Here is an 18,813-nt window from a genome sequence, read left to right on the forward strand (position 1 = left end):
AAAAAGACAGCAAAGGCTGCTGCTAAGGCTACTACAAAGGCTTCATCTTAACAAAAAATTGTAAAGCCTGTGAAGGTTTCTGCTCCTCCAGTTGGTTGATAATGCTAGTTTAGCAGATCAGACTTTGAAATAAAGATCTATCTGTAACTTTTAATAAACCATGATACAACCCCTGGTAGAATTATATGTCAGGAGAGTAAAATAGGCTCTGCTAGACAGTGAGAATAAACAGGAGGAGGAAGGTGACAATAGTTGAAGTACTTTATATGTGTGCATAAAAAGAATGAAAAGAGAACAATGAAACAATGAAATTGTTCTCTAGGAGACTAAGGGAGAGTAATGGAGAGGGTAAGGTTTATGCATAACAGAACTATCACAATGAAGCCCTACTGTACAACTAATATATACCAATAGGAATCATGTGTGTGTGAGTCGTGAGGCTTGGGCACTGTCTCTGAGCTCTGCAGCTCAAGGCTAGTGCTCTACTACTTTGTGCTACAGTGCTACTTCTGGTTTTCTGGTGGCTAGGCTAGACGTAAGGGTCTCACAGACTTTCCTGCCCAGGCTGGCTTTGAACCATGATTCTCACCTCTCAGCCTCCTGAGTAGCTACTAATAGAAATCTTAAACAAGAATGTGTTCTTTAAAATGTGTTCACTATGGATATACTTACTAATTCGTTGAGCCAATCAATCAGGAAAAAAATCCCAGGAGATAATTCAATTACTTCTTTATTCAACAGTGGGGAAAGAAAGCTAGCAACCCAAAACGTAAGAACTGTGTGGTTTCCCTTATGAATTAACTCACATACACATTCAAAACAGACCTAGTAACTGTACCCTAACAAAGCAAAGGGTAGGAATCCTTGGGAACATTTAACACTAAAGTAGGAATACTGCTTAAAAACATACTTAAGGGCCAGAATTGTGGCCTAATGGTAGAGTGCTTGCCTAGCATGCATGAAGCCCTGGATTTGATTCCATGGAACCACATACACAGAAAAGGCTGGAAGTGGTGCTGTGGCTCAAGTAGTAGAGCACTAGCCTTAAGGAAGTTCAAGAACAGTGCGCAGGCCTTGAGTTCAAGCCCCAAGACTGGCAAAAAAAAAGCTGAAAATGCTAGAGATCCAAAGAGTACAAGAGCAAGGACCCAATATTTGCATACCCAATGCTATAGACATGATAACGGAAATATAAACCTAACTATATAGACATAAAAACCTATGACTCTAGGGCCGGGAATTTGGCCTAGTGGTTAAAGTGCTTGCCTAGCATGCATGAAGACCCGGGTTCGATTCCTCGCTACCACATACATAGAAAAAAGCCAGAAATGGTGCTGAGGCTCAAGTGGTAGAGCTCTAGCCTTGAGAAAGTCCAAGGACAGTGCTCAGGCCCTGAGCTCAAGCCCAGGACTGGCAAAAAAAAAAAAAAAACCTATGACTCTATAGACATAATGTTTTATTTCATAAACTAATTTGTATCTATGGCATACAAACCCTTAGCCTAATTTTGATTAAGTTCTAAAAACTAAGTGCCAGTGATTGTATATAGATTCCCTTCTTGAACACTTGTTTGTTAAACTTGTCATCTGAAATATGATGTAAAAATCAATGTTAACAAATTCTTTAATAAAAAAATAGCTGAAAATGCTAGAGTAACATTTCCCAAAGTAATTTGTGTCTTTTGCCTTAGTCAACCACTGGTGATTAGTGTTTATAAGCCACATTTGCACCTTCCTTGCTTAAAACATTCACTGCTGACCATTGCTCAACTCAGTTCTTCCTCAATTGCTTATGATTTATCAGAGTAGGAACCAGTGGATTTCCAAGACTTAACAGAATGTGAAGTACACAGAGAAATCCAAATACCACTTTAAAAAAAATCTAACTAAAAGTAATGGAACCATGAAGTAGTCTCTTACCATCCACTTGGTGAGGTTTCAATTTGATTACCATGTTTCTATGAACCTGCACCAAAGGTTCTTTCGTTTCTTCATCTTCATCTAAAACCAGCTTGGTTGTTATCGGACACTTGGTGGGTGAAGCATCTTCAATTTCTATGACCTGTAATAAAAAGGGAGTTGATCATAGTTAAGATCCTAGAAATCTTTCAAGTAAGGACACAGTATCAATCTTAGCAAGAGAGCTTTTCCATAAATATAGACGTTTTCCATATAATACAACCCCTATTTCTGAATAAAGTCTAGATTTCTATGTCTTCCAAAGTCAAATCAACAGGAGGACTTGGAATTGCTACAGTAATGCCAACAATTAAGCTTAAAGGTTTGAATCAAACATAGTAACTGCTAGGTGAGAAAAGTAATGTTCCAATTGTCCTATCACAGTGCTACTACAATTTGAATGGACATATAACGAGGACCAGTTGAATTCATAGACAGGACATCTGAAAACATGTGAGGGTACATAGTTATCACAGTGACTGCTTATGTCTGGTATTAAATGTAGAAACAACAGAAGGGAAATATAAAAATAAAAATTCTACAATGTAGAAGACAACCCCAAACAAGCACTCTCTCAATTAAGAAGGCAACATGACTCTCATTGAAAAAAATCAGTGAAGATGTTATAAAAAGGAATATATTTAGAAACATGGGTTGTAAAATGACAAGCTCAAAAAACATGACATGAGAGGCCAGGAACATGGCCTAGTGGTAGAATGCTTGCCTAGCATGCATGAAGCCCTGGGTTTGATTCCTTGATACCACAGAAAAGCTAGAAGTGGCTCTGTGGCTCAAGTGGTAGAGTGCTAGCTTTGAGCAAAGAAGTTTAGGGATAGTATCCAGGTCCTGAGTTCAAGCCCTGGGACTGGCAAAGAAAAAAAAAGGGGGGGATATAATAGCTGGTTACCAATAGCTCACATCTGTAATCTTAGCCACTCAGGAGGGCAAGGTCTGAGACTCAGGGTTCAAAACCAGCTGAGGCAGGAAAGTACAAGAAATGCTCATCTCCAATTAAATCACAAAAAAAGCCAGAAGTGAAGCTGTAGTTCAAGTGGTAAAGTGCTAGCACTGAGCAAAAAAGTATGTATGTATATGTATGTGTATGTGTGCGTGTGTGTGTATAGTATACATACATACATACATACATGTATGTATGCATACTGTCCAAATGCAATCAAGTCATGAATGCAGTTAAGTCCAGAGTTCAAGTACCAGGACCAAAAAAAATTTAAGCCAGGAACCTGTGGCTCAAACCTGCAATCCTAGATACTCAGAAGGCAGAGATCAGGGAATTGTAGTTCAAAGCCAGCCCAGGCAATAAAGTCTGTGAGATGCTTATCTCCAAAAAAAGTGAGAAGTCATGCTATGGTTCAAGTGGTAGAGAGCTAGCTTTGAGCAAAAGAAGCTCAAGGACAGAACCTAGGCCCCGAGTTCAAGCCCCAGGACCATGAAAAAAAATTCAAACCTTCTTGCATATCTAATTATCCTATAACAATCTAATGGGGACTCTGAAATTATAAAATCTGCTTATAGGTAAAAACAGTTTTAACTAGAAATCTGTAGTTTTTTACAACACTCAACTCTTGAACTACTGAAATATACCCATGTTATATATCTGCATATTGTATTTGAAAAAGAAATGTTTATTACTTCTCTCAATTTATCTCGCTCACGCTCCCTCTCAGCAATACGTTTCCGTCTCTCTTCCTCTTCTTTAAGAGCATTTTGTGTTTCTGTCCTTAGTTTGTCATCCTTAAGAATCTTCCGGATTTTCTTTCTGCCTTTTCCAGGAGACTTAGAATCATCATTTTCATCCTCTTCCTCCTCATCTTCATCCTCATCTTCTTCCTTTCCTTCTTCCTCAGAATGGCTCTAGGGAATTTAAAGGATAGAGGTAAACAATAAACAGCTGTTTTAACTTGTCAGTTTCATATGCCGCTATTTAAACTATCAAGAAAGGATAAAATGCTGAAATGCCTTACACTTATACTTAGCAATAAAGAGGTGGTGTGTGCCTATGATCCCAACTCTCAGGAGGCAGGAGGAACAGGAGGACAGCTTGAACTATATGGCATGATCTCAAAAAAATGTCAGATAAACTTCAATTAAAATGTGCTATGAAGTGGAATCGATAATTCTGGAGAAAATGGGTACATACACAGCTAAATAAAAATATGAATAAGAGGCTCAGCCTGGAGTGTGGTCTAGTGGTAGAGTGCTAGTCTAGCATGCACGAAGCCCTGGGTTCAATTCCCTGGTACCACATACACAGAAAAGGACGTAAGTGGTGCCGTGGCTTAAGTGGTAGAGTGCTGGCCTGGAGAAAGCTCAAAGACAGTGTCCAGGCCCTGAGTTCAAGTCCCAAGACTGGCAAAAAAGAAGCTCAACATACTGGGAAATGTAAATGAAAACCACAAAAATACATCATTCCATACTCATTTGAATGGTCATTACTGAATAACAAAAGCAAAAATAAGGGGAAAAAACGTTGGCAATAATATTGAGAATCTGAAAGTGAATCCATATTAGAAAAAAAGGCCAGGCACTAGTGACTTATTGTGTAATTCTAGCTACTTATATGGTTGAGATCTAAGGACCATGGTCTGAAATCAGCCTGGAGGTAAAAGTCCATTAAACTCTTAGCTCTGACTAACCACCAAAGAGCAGAAAGTGGAGCTATGGTTCAAGTGGCAGAGTCCTGGCTTTGAAAAAATAAATCAGGGGGCTGGAGTTTGGCCCAGTGGTAGAGTGCTTGCGTATCATGCACAAAGACCCAAGTTTGATTCCTCAGTACCACATAAATAGAAAAAAAGCCAGAAGTGGCACTGTGGGTCAAGTGATAGGGCTCTAGCCTTGAGAAAGTCCAAGGACAGTACTCAGGCCCTGAGCTTAAGACCTAGAGCTGGCAAAAATAAAAACTTAAAAAAAACAGGAAAGGGAGGAGAAAGAATAAGGAAAGAAAGGGGGGGAAAAGAGTGAAAAATCCCCCCCCAAAGAAAGGTTTACACTGATGAGCCAGGACTGAGGCCTAGTGCTAATATGCTCACCTAGCATACATGAAGCCTTGGGTTTGATTCCCCAGAACCCACATGCACAGAAAAGGCTGGAAGTGGCATTGTGGCTCAAGTGGCAGAGTATTAGTCTTGAACAAAATGTGTCCAAGGACAGTGCCCAGACCCTGATTTCAAGCCCCAGGACTGGCAAAAAAAAAGATAAACATTGATAGGCGGAGACAGGGGAGAAGGAAGGGAAGGAGGAGGAAGAGAATTATTCTATACATTATTCTATATATACCAACATGAACTAAAAGCAGAGTCAGTGGATATTTGTACAGTCACATTCATAACAGCATTATTCTGAATAATCAAAAGGAGGGAACATTTATTGTTTGTCAAGTGATGAACAGATAAAATATGGTGTACATATACAGTGGTTTACCCACTTTTAGAAAGAATCAAATTCTCCTACATGATAGGACATAACTAAATCTCAGAAACCTATCAATCAAATAATCAACACAGATATACAAAAACGTGTACAATCTCACACAAAAGCAGCAAATTTGGGCCGAAAGTGTGACCTAAAGATAGAGTGCTTCCCTAGCATGCACGAAGACCAGGGTTCGATTCCTTGGTTGCCACATACATACAAAAGGCCAGAAGTGGTGCTGTGGCTCAAGTGATAAGGCGCTAGCCTAGAGAAAGCACAAGGACAGTGACCAGGTCCTGAGTTCAAGTCCCAGGACTGGAAAAAAAGGGGCAAATTCATAGAGACACCAATTAAAATATAGATTACCAATGACAGGGGAGTAGACAGGAAATGAGGATTGATATTTAATGGGTCTCAAGCTGTTCTTGTGAAATTAATTTATGCCACTGAATTATACACTTTAGAATGTTAACAACAATAATTTTTTGCCAGTCCTGGGGCTTGAGCTCAGGGCCTTAGCACTGTCCTTGGACTTTCTCGAAGCTAGAGCTCTACCACTTGAACCTCAGCACCACTTCTGGCACTTTTCTATGCATGTGGTACCGAGGAATCAAACCTGAGCCTTCATGCATGCTAGGCACGCACTCCACCACTAGGCCAAACTCCTGGTCCTAACAACAATAATTTCTTAATGAACCCCTCTGACCTAGAGATGTGGCTCAGTGGTAAGGGGCTTGACTAATAAAAAGTATGTGTCAGGCCCTATGTTCAATTCCTAGTAGCATCACCCCAACAAAAAAGAACTCTTCACCATGAGAGAACAGTATTAAAGGAATCAAACATATATCTGCAATGTTTTTTTTAATACAACAAATTCAAATTGACTTGAAGAATTATATTTATTATATGCAACTCATTCAGGATAGTGCTTTATGTTGTTAGAAAATACAGCACGTTGAGTAACTTCCATATCCCTGTAAAAGTAAAGAAAGGAATTAGGATGTTCTGAAATTTTCATTAGAAATTAAAAGTATATATAGGAAAGAATGACGGAAGGGGTAAGGAAAGAATGATAAAAGGGTGGTATCAAGATTCATTATAATTATGCACTGGTTTATTGAATGGTAACTTCTTTGTACAACTACTTAAAGATAATAAAAATGTAAGAAATTAAGGTACAAATCCTTGATGGAAATGCTTTTCATTCATTTGGAACTATGAGTTGGAAATAATCACAGGAAAATAAAAGACAACAAAGATAAAAATTAAGATACACATGTCATTTGAAATATGATGTAAAAATCAATGTTAATTAATTCTTTTATAAAAATTAAGATACAGATAAAACTGTTAATATCAGGTCATTAATGTTACCTATTCAATAAACTAGTCCTTCCAAAGTATAAACAGTAAATAAACAAATTAATGTAACATATGAATGGAATACAAAGAAGCAATAGTCAACTACAGGACAAAATAAATACATTAATTATACTTCAAGCGCATAACAAACATTATTACCTTGTTTTCACTGGATGAGTCTTCTTGAACCTTAATGCGTCGCCTTTTCTTTTTTTGTTTATAACTCCTCTGATTTTCTTCCGATTCTGCTTTCTTTGTAGACCTGAAGAAAATTTTCAATGCAAATTAAAGTATGTCATGATGTGTTTGGAAATACTATATTTTTGTGTACATTCCTAAATGAAAAGAAAAACAAATGGGAAAAAAAAAACAAAAACAAATCAAGCCAGGCATGGTGGCTCATGCCTGTAATCCTAGCTACTTAGGAGGCTGAGAACGGAGGATCGAGGTTCAAAGCCAGCCCAGGTACTAAAGACAGTGAGACTCATCTCCCATTAACCACTAGAAAATGAGAAGTGGTGCTGTGGCTCAAGTGGTAGGGAGGCAGCCTTGAGCTGAAGAGCTCAGGGATAGCTCCCAGGTCCAGAGTTCAAGTCTCAAGCCCCATGACTGATCAAAAAAAACAACAGCAACAAAAAAAACAGGTTTTAAAATAGATCTTCCAACAGATACCCCCCCAAAAATATGTTTCAGCTTTTCCAACAGTTTAATCCAGTAACCAACATTTCAAGGTACAGAGAAAAGGGATATTTCATAGAGGATCAAGTTAGATAAAGTGAATTTAGGACTATTCTACTAAAACTTCAAATGACATAATATACTCAGTAGATTGTAAAAGTTACATTCTCTTTTATTCATAAAAGGTCATGAAGATTGTGTGTATCTTAATCCTAGGGCTTGGGTGCTATCCCTGAGAAGCCATTTATTTTAGACCGAAACCAAAAGCTCAGAAAATACCAAGTGCCAGGTCAGAATGACACAAAGGAGAATACTTGTGCACTGCGGGTAATCATGTGGTTACTATGGAAAGTGGTATGGAGGTTTCCCAAATGTTAAAAATAGAAACATCATATGATTCAACACTACTACTCAGTATATACCCAAAAGAACTGAAAACAGGGACAGAAAAGATTATTTGCACATACATGTTCCTATTAACATTGTTCACAATTGCCAATAGGTAGAAGCAAACCAAGCATCCATAAATGAATGGACGAAGATATGAAACACTCTTCAACTTTTCTTTTTGTCAGTTTTGGGGCTTGAACTCAGAGCCTGGGCATTGTCCCTTTTACTCATGGCTAGTTCTCTGCCACTCTGAGCCATTGCTCCATTTGTAGTTTTCTAATGCTTAATTGGAAATAAACAGTCTCACAGACTTTTCTGTCCAGGATGGCTTTGAATTGTGATCCTTAGATCTCAGCTCCCTGAGTAGCTAAGATTACAGACATGAACCACCAGTGCCTAGCTATTCTTCAGCTTTACAACAGTAAACAGACACATATTATAATCAGGATGAATCTTGAGGATATGTTAGAATATGCCACTCACAAAATGAGCTATAGAGAAGATAGCTAGCTAGAGTAGTCTAATTCACAGAGACATAAAACAGTATGGTGAGTGGAAGGAGACTAACGTCAAGGGATAAAAAATTATTGTCTAATGCACGGTTTCCATTTTCTAAAATGAAAACGTTCTAAAGAATAGTTGTGCCAATGTGCCGGGAGTTTGGCCTAGTGGTAGAGTGCTTGCCTAGCATGCACGAAGACCCAGGTTCAATTCCTCGGTACCACATACTTAGAAAAAGCCGGAAGTGGTGCTAAGGCTCAAGTTGTAGAGCTCTAGCCTTGAGAAAAATCTTAGGACAGTGCTCAGGCCCTGAGCTTAAGCCCAGGACTGGCAAAAAAAAAAAAAAGGGAATAGTCGTGCCAAGTGCTAGTGGCTCACATCTGTAATCCTACTCAGGAAGCTGAGATTTGACGATCGTAGTTCAAAGCTACCCCAGACAGCAAAGTACCTGAGACTCTTATCTCTAATTAACCAGCAAAAATTTGAAAGTATAACTGTGGTTCAGGTAACAGAGCAGCTTAAATGAAAAAGCTAAGGTACTACAGCTCTAAGACACTGATTTCAAGCCCCAATACTGGCAGAAGAAAAAAAAAGACAATAGTTTTAAAAGGATATAATGAGGGGCCGGGAGTTTGGACTAGTGGGAGAGTGCTTGCCTAGCATGCACGAAGACCCGGGTTCGTTTCTTCGGTATCACATATGTAGCAAAAAGCCAGAAGTAGTGCTGTGGCTCAAGTGGTAGAGCCCTAGCCCTGAGAAAATCCAGGGACAGTGCTCAAGCCCTGAGCCCAAGCCCAGGACTGGCGAAAAAAAAAAAAGAATATGAGCCTCTTATCTCCAATTAATCAACAGAAAATGGGAAATGGGGTTATGGCTCAGGGGTAGGACAGTAGCCTTGAACTGAAGAGCTTAGGGACAATGCCCAGGCCCAGAGTTCAAGCCCCATGACCCACCAAAAAAAAAGGATATAATGACGGGGAAGGGAAATGGGGACAAAAACCAAAAACATGAGAAGGGGTGTCAAGGCGTGAGAAGTAATGCGCCTACTACCTGGCGAATATAACTGTAAATCCTCCATACATGAACCCAGCAACAAAAAAAAATAAAAATAAAAATAAAACTATATAATGAGTTACTTAACACTATTAAATAGTCACTTAAATTTTATGCTAGGTACATTTTTTCCATCATTAAAAATAATCGTTTGGGTAGAACGGGTGGCTCACACCTGTAATCCTAGCTACTCAGGAGGCTGAGATATGAGGATCACAGTTCAAAGCCAGTCCAGGCACAAAAGGACCTAAGAAGGGGTGGGGCGGGGAGGGAAATGAGGACCAAAACAGGTGGAAGGGAATCAATGTATGTGAATTAATGCACCTTCTATCTGGCAAATATCATGTAACCCTTCTATTAAATACAATAAAAAATATATGAAAGAAAAGGACCTAAGACTCTAATCTCCAATTAACCCCTAGAAAACAGGAAGTGGGGCTTGGCTCAAGGGTAGGGTGGTAGGTTTGACCTGAAGAGCTCAGGGACAAGGAACAAACGCCCAGGATCTGGGGTAGGGCGGTAGCCTTGAACTGAAGAGCTCAAGCCCCATTACCCACAAAAAATAAAAAATAAAAATAATCATTTGGAGCCATGAGTTTGGCCTAGTGGTAGAGTGCTTGCCTAGCATGAACAAAGACCTAGGGTTCCATTCCTGGGTACCACATATGTAGAAAAAGCCAGTAGTGGTGCTATGGCTCAAGTGATAGAGCTCTAGCCTGAGAAAGCCCAGGTACAGTGCTCAGGCCCTGAGTTCAAGCCTCAGGACTGTCAAAAAATAATAGTAATCATTTAAACAAGGTACTAGTGGCTTACAGCTTTAATCCTATCTACTAAGGAGGCTCAGATCTTAGTACAGTAGTTCAAAGCCAGGTGAGGCAGAAAAGTCCACGATTCTCAGTAAGACTCTTACCTCTAATTAATCACCAAAAGGCATAAAATTTAATTATGGTCCAAGTTGTAGAGAACCATCCTTGCATGTAAAAGCTAAGCAAGAGTGGGAAGGTTCTATGTTCAAGCCCCACTATTGGCATTAATAATAATAATGATAATGATGATCATGATGATTTTCTTATCATTATTAAGGAGTAGTGAAGTGCTGAGCACCAATGGCTCATGCCTTTAATCCTAGCTACCCAAGAGACTGATAGGAGGACCACAGTTTGAAGCTGGCCTGGACAGACTCAACTCCAATTAACCAGCAAAATGTCAGAAGTGGAGATATAGCTAAAGCAGTAGAGCACCAGCCTTCACCAAAAATGCCAAGGGAAAGCATCTAGGCCCTGAATTCAAGCCCCAGTACTGGTACAAAAATAAAAGTAGGGGCCGAAAGTCTGGCCTAGCAGTAGAGTACTTGTTTAGCATGCACAAAGCCCTGGGTTCAATTCCTCAGGACCACATACACAGAAAAGGCCAGAAGTGGTGCTGTGGCTCAAGTGGCAGAGTATTACCCTTGAAAGTTCAAGGACAGTGCCCAGGCCCTGAATAAATAAATACATAAAAATCTAAATGAGTATCTAAGGCAAGAAGAATGAAATATGTCTGCTAATTAGTATAGTTCTTTCATGAGAAAAGGAAATGATAGGAAATCACACAGTTGACAATGGCTACACAACTTGGTTTTAAAGATTATATGTAAACTTTATTATTATTATTTGTGTGTGTGCCAGTCCTGGAGCTTGAACTCAGAGCCTGAGCCTTGTCCCTAAGCCATTTTTCATTCTCAAGGCTAGCTAACTATACCACCTGAGCTACAGTTCCACTTTCAGTTTTTTGGTGGGTAACTGGAAAGAAGAGTTTCACAGACTTTGAACAATGATCTTCAAATCTTATCATCCTAAGTAGCTAGGATTAAGGCATGAGTCATCAACAATAGACTATATCTGAAGCATAAAATGCTGAATTTTTTGTTTTATGAATTATCTTATTTAAACAGTTCTTGTAATACCTTATTATTATATTTTCCTAAAATATAATATAGTGCTATACTCTTAAGCATAGTCTGTTAAGTATTAGCCTAAATAAACACAAAAGTTTTAAAACATCCAAGTGCAAGCCAGGTGCTGTGGCTCATGTCTGTAATCCTAGCTACTCAGGGGGCTGAGAGCAGAGGATCAAGGTTCAAAGCCAGCCTGGGCACAAAAGGACCTGAAACTCTTATCTCCAGTTAACCTCTAAAAAATGGGAAATGGGGCTTGGCTCAAGGGTAGGGCAGTGGCCTTGAGCTGAAAAGCTCAGGGACAATGCCCAGGCCCAGGAGTAGGAGGTAGCCTTGAGCTAAAGCACTCAGGGACAGCGAACAGGCTGAATTCAAGTCCCATAACCCATTTGTTTTTTTAACGTGCAAATACAAAGGGACATCTATGCAGATACATACTACAAATAAACTCTTTGCTAAATTTTAGGAAGGATAATGTTATTCTGGGAGAAATTTTATTTTTTCTTAATCTTAGAATGGTATTACCTAAAAAACTGTTGAAATTTTTATGTTTTTAAGAAACAAAACCACCTTTAGTACTCTAATACTAAGAACAATTATTAGCACTCATTCAAGAATTACTATGTGTCATGGTAGTTATTATAATCATTTTACATGCACTATCTCATTAAATTCCCACAATAACCAGTAAGGTAATTAATTATACTGCAATCCTCTATTTTATAAATGAGAAAACTGAACATAGACTGTTTATACAAATAGAAGAGAGAAAATAGGTTGAGGTAGTTTTTCTACAGTTTCTTATCTACTACACAATAAAGCCCTTCCTAATAACCAAAACCTCTAGTAATGAGTGTTTCTACACACTGAAAAGCCAACTCAGTTACAACCGACAATTCAACTGTATATAGTGTGTTTTCACGATAACATACAAAATATGTATATAAATAAGCCATTTTCAAATAATTTGAGGGCATAATTATTGAGATTACTCCCTAAAAGTTTTGGAAAACAACTTTAATATTACCTTGTTCTAGGCCTCTGGTCATCTTCAGATTCACTAACCGCTTCACTAACTCCTGATTCCTGCAACTCAGTATCTTCTGAGTCTTCGCTGCTCACTTAAATTTTTAAAAAAAGGCATATCAATTGCTAAGTATTTTACAAAAGAAACAAAATTCTCTTGAGTTGTCAATAATCTCACATTAATTTAAAGCACTGTAAGAATAGTAGTAATATATACGACTGTATAATACAACTTATACAATATACCTTTTTTTTTGGCAAGTTGTGGGGTTTGAAGTCTGGGGGGCCTAGGCACTGTCCCTGAGCAATTAAGCTCAAAAATAGTGCTCTACCACTTGAGCCATAGCACCACTTCCTGTTTTATGGTGGTTAGTTTGAGATAAGAGTCTCACAGACTTTCATGCTCGGCCTGGCTTTGAACCATGATCCTCAGAGGTCAGCCTCCTGAATAGCTATGATTACAGGTGTGAGCCACCAGTGCCCGGCTTGCAATCTACCTTTCAATGACTGTAATGTTACAAGTTAAGTAGCCCTCATCAGAAAATGTAAAATTATCCCAAATCCAAAGTGTTCTGTAGGTCAATATGTATCTACAAGTAGAAAGCATTGTATTTGGCCTCAAGTGACTGAATTGTTGTCAAAATGCAAAAGTGAACTACGATTGTTGTATAGCACGGTGTGGTGGCTCACGCCTATAATCCTAGCTACACTACTCAGAAGACTGAGATCTAAGGATCAAGATTCAAAGCCAGCCTGGGCACAAAAGGACCTGAGATTTTTAATCTCCAATTTAACTTCTAGAAAACAGGAAGTGGGGCTTGGCTCAAGCTTAAGGCAGTAGCCTTGAACTGAAGAGCTCAGGGACAGTGCCTAGGTCAAGCCCCATGACTCACCAAAAAAAGAAAAAAAGATTATTGTACAAAATTATCTTCAAGCTATGTATATACAAGGTAACACATATTAATGAATCCATGAAGTGTCTAGACATCCCTGCCTTAGCCAGAATATCCCCTTATAGATAATAGGCTGAGATCGGAGAAGTGAGGTTCAAAGCCAACTAAGGCAGAAAAGACCATGAAACTCTTATCTCCAACTAACAGTAGAAATATGCAAGTGGAGGTGTTGCTCAAGCTGTAGACCACCAGACTTGAGCAAAAAAGCTAAGACAGCAAGGTCCTGAGTTCAAGTTCCACTGTGGTAACAAAAAAATCATCCAACATTTCTATGCGCTGGGAACCTTCATAATCATCTCTTGTAGTTCTTTTTTTTTTGCCAGTCCTGGGCTTGAGCTCAGGGCCTGAGCACTATCTTGGACTTTCTCAAGGCTAGAGTTCTACCACTTGAGCCTTAGCACCACTTTTGGCTTTTTTCTATGTATGTGGTACCAAGGAATTGAACCCGGGTCTGCATGCATGCTAGGCAAGCACTCTACCACTAGGCCAAACTCCCGGCCCCCATCTCTTGTAGTTCTACACAAAATATGTAATAGGCTGGGAATGTGGCTTAGTGGGAGAGTTCTTGCCTAGCATACATTTAGCCCGGGATTCAATACTTTAGTACCACATAAACAGAAAAAGCCCGGAAGTGGTGCTATGGCTCAAGTGGTGGAGCACTAGCCTTGATCACAATGAGGCTAAGAAACAGAGCCTAGGCCCTGAGTTCAAGCCCCAGAACTGGGGAAAAAAAGTAATAAATTCATGTGAATTATAATGCCCTACACCTTAGCACTTATTATTCAAACTCGTGTATAGTCCCCTCCGAACTTGTAGTGAGCACTATTACTATTCCATTCTCCACTACATGAAATCAACTTGGTTTAGCCTCCACAACATGTAGTATATGTCCTCCTGTGCATGGTTTCATTTCACAGATCCCTCAGTTTCACCTATTTTAGCATTCCCCAAAGTGATTCACATGTAGTGACTGAAAAGCATTGTACCAACGATCTCCTTCTTCATTTTTGTATCCTTAGTATTTAATGTGGACTTAGAAGCCCCTCAATGGATAAGGACTCACTCTGAACATGTTGGCACACACATTTTCTCCCAACACTCAGGAGACCAAGGCACGAAGTCTTCATTTCAAGGCCAGCCTGGGCTACAGATTGAGAATCTACCTTAACAACAACAAAAAAAGCCAAGTGCTATAATTCAAGCTACTTAGCAAACTGAGATCTAAGGATGATGGTTTAAAGCCAGTCCTGGCAGGAAAAGTCCATAAGATTCTTCTTTTTTATATATATATATATTTTTGTGAATCCAAAAAAAAAAAGAGGGATGGGGTGAAAGGTCGTAAGTGGAGCTGTGGCTCAAGTTGTAAAACACAAAAAGCTGAGGGACAACATCCAGGCCCTAAGTTCAAGCCTTAGGACTTGCCTCACACTCCAAAACAAAACAACAACAGCAACAAAAAAGTGACTGCAGTGAGTCAACTCACACCAGTAATTCTAGCTACTTTCGAGAAAGAGATCAGGAGGATAATAGTTTGAGGATAGAAATAGCATGGGAAAAAGCTCACAAGATTCTATTTCAATCCATTAAAAGCTGAACATGGTGATGTGGGTCTTCCATACTAGCTATATAAAAACATAAACAGCACTGTGGTACAATCTACTCTGGCAAAAAGCAAAACTCTATTTGAAAAATAACAGCAGTACAAAAAAAAAGACTAGGGATATGGTTCCACTGATAAATTGTCTGCTAGGAAGTGTAATTAATGCTCTGAGTTCAAACTCCAGTACTGCAAAGAACAAGAGGGCCAAAAAAGAAATCTCAGACTTTTACTGTAATTAAAACAATCAGACTATATACAAGTCAAGTTTTATACATAACATTACTAGCCTTCATTGTTTCCATAAGAAAGCATTTTTTGTTGTGTGTAGCTTTTCTTTTATATGTAGCCTATAAACTTATATTAAGTAATATTTATTGATCATTTTACTGTGAATATGTATAATAATAAAAGGTTTAAAAAACTCCTAGTGTTATCTCAAGTTTCAAGGTCATCTTCCTACTCTAAATATTTTACTTAAGAGGTTCTCAGTCTGAGTAGAGCAATTTGTTTCATAGACCCACCTTATCTCCTTCCTGTAATTATGAATGTGAAACCAGTATGTTTCTTCCAATCAGAATGCAAATATCTTACCCTTCCTTCTATTTCGGGTTTTGACTTCTTTGTGTTCTTTAGGTTTTGCCTTTTTTTCTTCTCCAGATTCTCCATCACTCATACTCAGCTTGTGCCTCAAAAGCCTATGTCTGTACCTTGGCTTCTTAGATTCTACAGAATCTGAATCTGATTCCGAATTGATTGGATTTTCTGTGTCTAAATGAAAACCAGTATCAGTAAGTCCTTCTGTAGTCCATATTTTCACTTAAACTGTTTTCCAAACATGTTTCAAGGGGGTAGGGGTAGGCAAAGGGGAGCACACAAATGGAGGGAGGAAGGTAGCAAATGCAGTCATTATATTCAAGGTACATTATGCAAAAAAATGAACTATATAACTTGAGGGCAGGGATGGGAACGGAAAATAGAGAACAAAGGAAAAGGTGACATTGACCAAGATGTATTATACTTAATAGCCTGACTTTAGGAATGTAACCATTTTAAACAACTATTTACCAATAATTTAAAATAAGAAAAAAATTTCAAAATCATTGTTACTAAAAAATAACATAACTTAAAGCAGACATCAGAGCTGTGCACACACAATGTAGAGCTGGTGAAAGGTAGTCTTCCACATCACACTTGATATCTCATTATTATTGAAGTATCACAGGTACCTATCACTTTCAAGCATATTTTGCTTAAAATTCATCTGTTTATTGTCACTGACTAAATGAAAAGAGCTTCCATAATTATCACAAGAGAAAAAGCTTTAAATATTATAAGCAAAAAAAGCTTTAAATATTTTAATAAGCTTGAATATGTATGTACTAAGAAAGTTTATATTTACTGATATTCAAGGACTGAACAGCTCAAATAATTAATTGATGGCATCCAGTGCCTCTCTCTGGGGAGCTCACCTTTATCTCCTGGATTGACTTCAACTTGTTTTCCATTTCTTTTTTTCTCTTTTTCTGGCTCATCATCTGAAGACCCATTCTCATCAGAGGAAAGATTGGCTTTAATTTCTTCTAAAAGCATCTTCTTGGCAATTCTTGAGAGTAAAAGAACAATAAAAAACGATATATTTGGGGGTGAAATATACCAATTGAAAAGATAATTCTGTTATCAAAATTGAAATGTTAATAATTTTATCTTATTACTGTTTTGACCAATTCCAACATGATGCTCAAAAGTTTCCATTGCTATATCACCCAGCAAACACAATGGGAGACGAGCCAGTAGTGGTAAATCACACAAGACAAAACTCCAGAGAAGTTTTACTCAACAGCAAAACATGTTGCTGAAAAATGAATATTAATAAACCATTCTATTATCAAACAGTGACTCAATCTAGGATATTGTTGAAAATCAGCTTCACTTTATTCCATAAATCTATTAACCAGATCAAAGTATCACCAAGTATTAGGTACTAAAGCAATAAGAAATCTAATAATATTCAAGTTAATGCAGAGAAGGAACATGATTAGAAACATTCAATATACACAGGAAAAGAATACATATTATCATGAGTCATCACTTTCAGAAACAGCACAATAGCATCACTCTCAATAAAATTTCTCAAGGGGCTACTCAAAGACAAACTTGTTAATAGAAAAATCAATTACTAAAAGCACATGAGAAAATAATTCCTTTACTAATATGATCATGCTAAAATACATTCCTATGATTGTCAGGACCCGGTAGCTCACAACAGCTACTCAGAAGGATAAGATCTGAGGATACAGACTCAAAGCCAGCCAGGCCAGAAAAGTTAATGAGACTCATCTCCAATTTACCAGCAAATAGCTGGTACAGTGGAGTTGTAACCCAAGTGGTAGAGTACCATTCTTGAACAAAAAAGCCAAGCAAGCATATGAGACCTTGAGTTGAAGCCCCAGTGCCAGCACCAAAAAGGAATATGTGTGCATATATGTGTGTATACACACACACACATACACACACACACACACACACACACATACACTCAGGAGGCTGAGATCTGAGGATCAAGGTTCAAAGCCAGCCTGAACACAATAGGACCTGAGACTCCAATTAACCTCTAGAAACAGTGGGGCTTGGCTCAAGGGTAGGGTAGGGTGGTAGCCTTGAGCTGAAGAGCTCAGGGAAAGCACCCAGGCAGGCCGAGTTCAAGCCCCATGACCCACAAAAAAAAGTAAGCATGAAGCTTTTGTATGAAACAAGGTATTTCATCAGGGTAGGCATTCTTATCATAAATTCATAAATCACAATAACAAAGAAATACGTTGTATAAATATTCAAAGAAAATGGCAAGAATCCAATAATTTGCCATGAGCTAATTTCAATAGTATAATTATACATTTAGTAATCACAACTAACCAGCTCAAGCATCATCTTAACAAATGAGATGATAGAATCTTCCTTGATTTCTGAATTGGAAACACCTCTTTTCATGTCTGACTGTGTTCACATTTCAAAGCATGAAGAAATGATTTTTCATTTGGGGCTAGGGCTCACAAGTTGAATTCTCGCTACCTGAGAGGCTGATCAAGAGGATCAAATTTCTATATCTCCCCAGGCAAAACTCTGTTAAGACTCCTTCTCAACTAATACCTCATTGCATGGCATGTACCTATCTTTCCAGCTACTTAGGAGGCTGAGATTAAGAAGATAGAAGTCTCAGTCTAGCCAGGCACTGGTGGCTCAGCCTATAATCCTAGCTACTCAGGAGGCTGAGATCTGAGAATCACGGTTCAAAACCAGCCTGGGCACAAAAGTCCACGAGACTCATCTCCAATTAACCACCAGAAAACCAGAAGTCGTTCTGTGACTCCAGTGGTAGAGCACTAACCTTGAGCTGAAGATCTCAGGTACACCACCCAGTCCCAGAGTTCAAGTGCCATAACCCCGGGGGTGGGGCAGGGAATAAGTTTCAGTCTAGCCCAGGAAAAAGTTCACAAGACTCCATATCAATGGAAAAAGTTAAGTGTAATAGGATGCCCATCTTCCTAGCTACAGTAATTAACTCTAGATAGTGGTCCAAGAACATTACTGGGCAAAAATAAATAAATAAATAAGACCTTAAATCAAAATAATAAGTGCAAAAAAGGACTAGTGGTATTACTCAGCAATAGACTGCTTGACTAGCAAGGGAGAGGCCCCAAGCTGAAGTGCCAACATTATTCACCAAAAATAAGAGTTATTTTTTCAATGGCAGGAGATGTTAATGTATGCTAAAACTTCCTCAGTCTCTACAAGTAGAATGTTCCCTGTTATTTATACCCCAAAATGCCTAGACTGAACCAAAGTAAGCAGTCACTTCCATAAATGTTTATTATATGAGCGAACATAGAAAAATCACTAATTGGTAAAAGAAAACCACCATGAATTTGGTAT

The 18,813-nt window shown here is 38.5% G+C and overlaps 1 protein-coding gene across 3 annotated transcripts in view; it reads right to left on the minus strand.

The window, feature by feature from the left end:
- The window catches only part of Atrx (ATRX chromatin remodeler), a 183,493-nt gene that overhangs the window by 76,674 nt on the left and 88,006 nt on the right, over positions 1 to 18,813 (minus strand). For all 3 annotated transcript variants that reach the window (XM_090326029.1, XM_090326027.1, XM_090326028.1), the window contains 6 exons: positions 16,356 to 16,489; positions 15,478 to 15,654; positions 12,335 to 12,428; positions 6,909 to 7,011; positions 3,609 to 3,830; positions 1,920 to 2,061 (listed from right to left, as the gene is read on the minus strand). In XM_090326029.1, the coding sequence (XP_090182155.1) occupies positions 1,920 to 2,061; positions 3,609 to 3,830; positions 6,909 to 7,011; positions 12,335 to 12,428; positions 15,478 to 15,654; positions 16,356 to 16,489 (872 nt within the window). The remainder of the gene's footprint in view (positions 1 to 1,919; positions 2,062 to 3,608; positions 3,831 to 6,908; positions 7,012 to 12,334; positions 12,429 to 15,477; positions 15,655 to 16,355; positions 16,490 to 18,813) is intronic.

This window comes from Megascapheus bottae, chromosome X (genome assembly GCF_031878675.1).
Source record: "Megascapheus bottae isolate mThoBot1 chromosome X, mThoBot2.hap1, whole genome shotgun sequence".
Classification (NCBI taxonomy): Eukaryota; Metazoa; Chordata; class Mammalia; order Rodentia; family Geomyidae; genus Megascapheus; species Megascapheus bottae.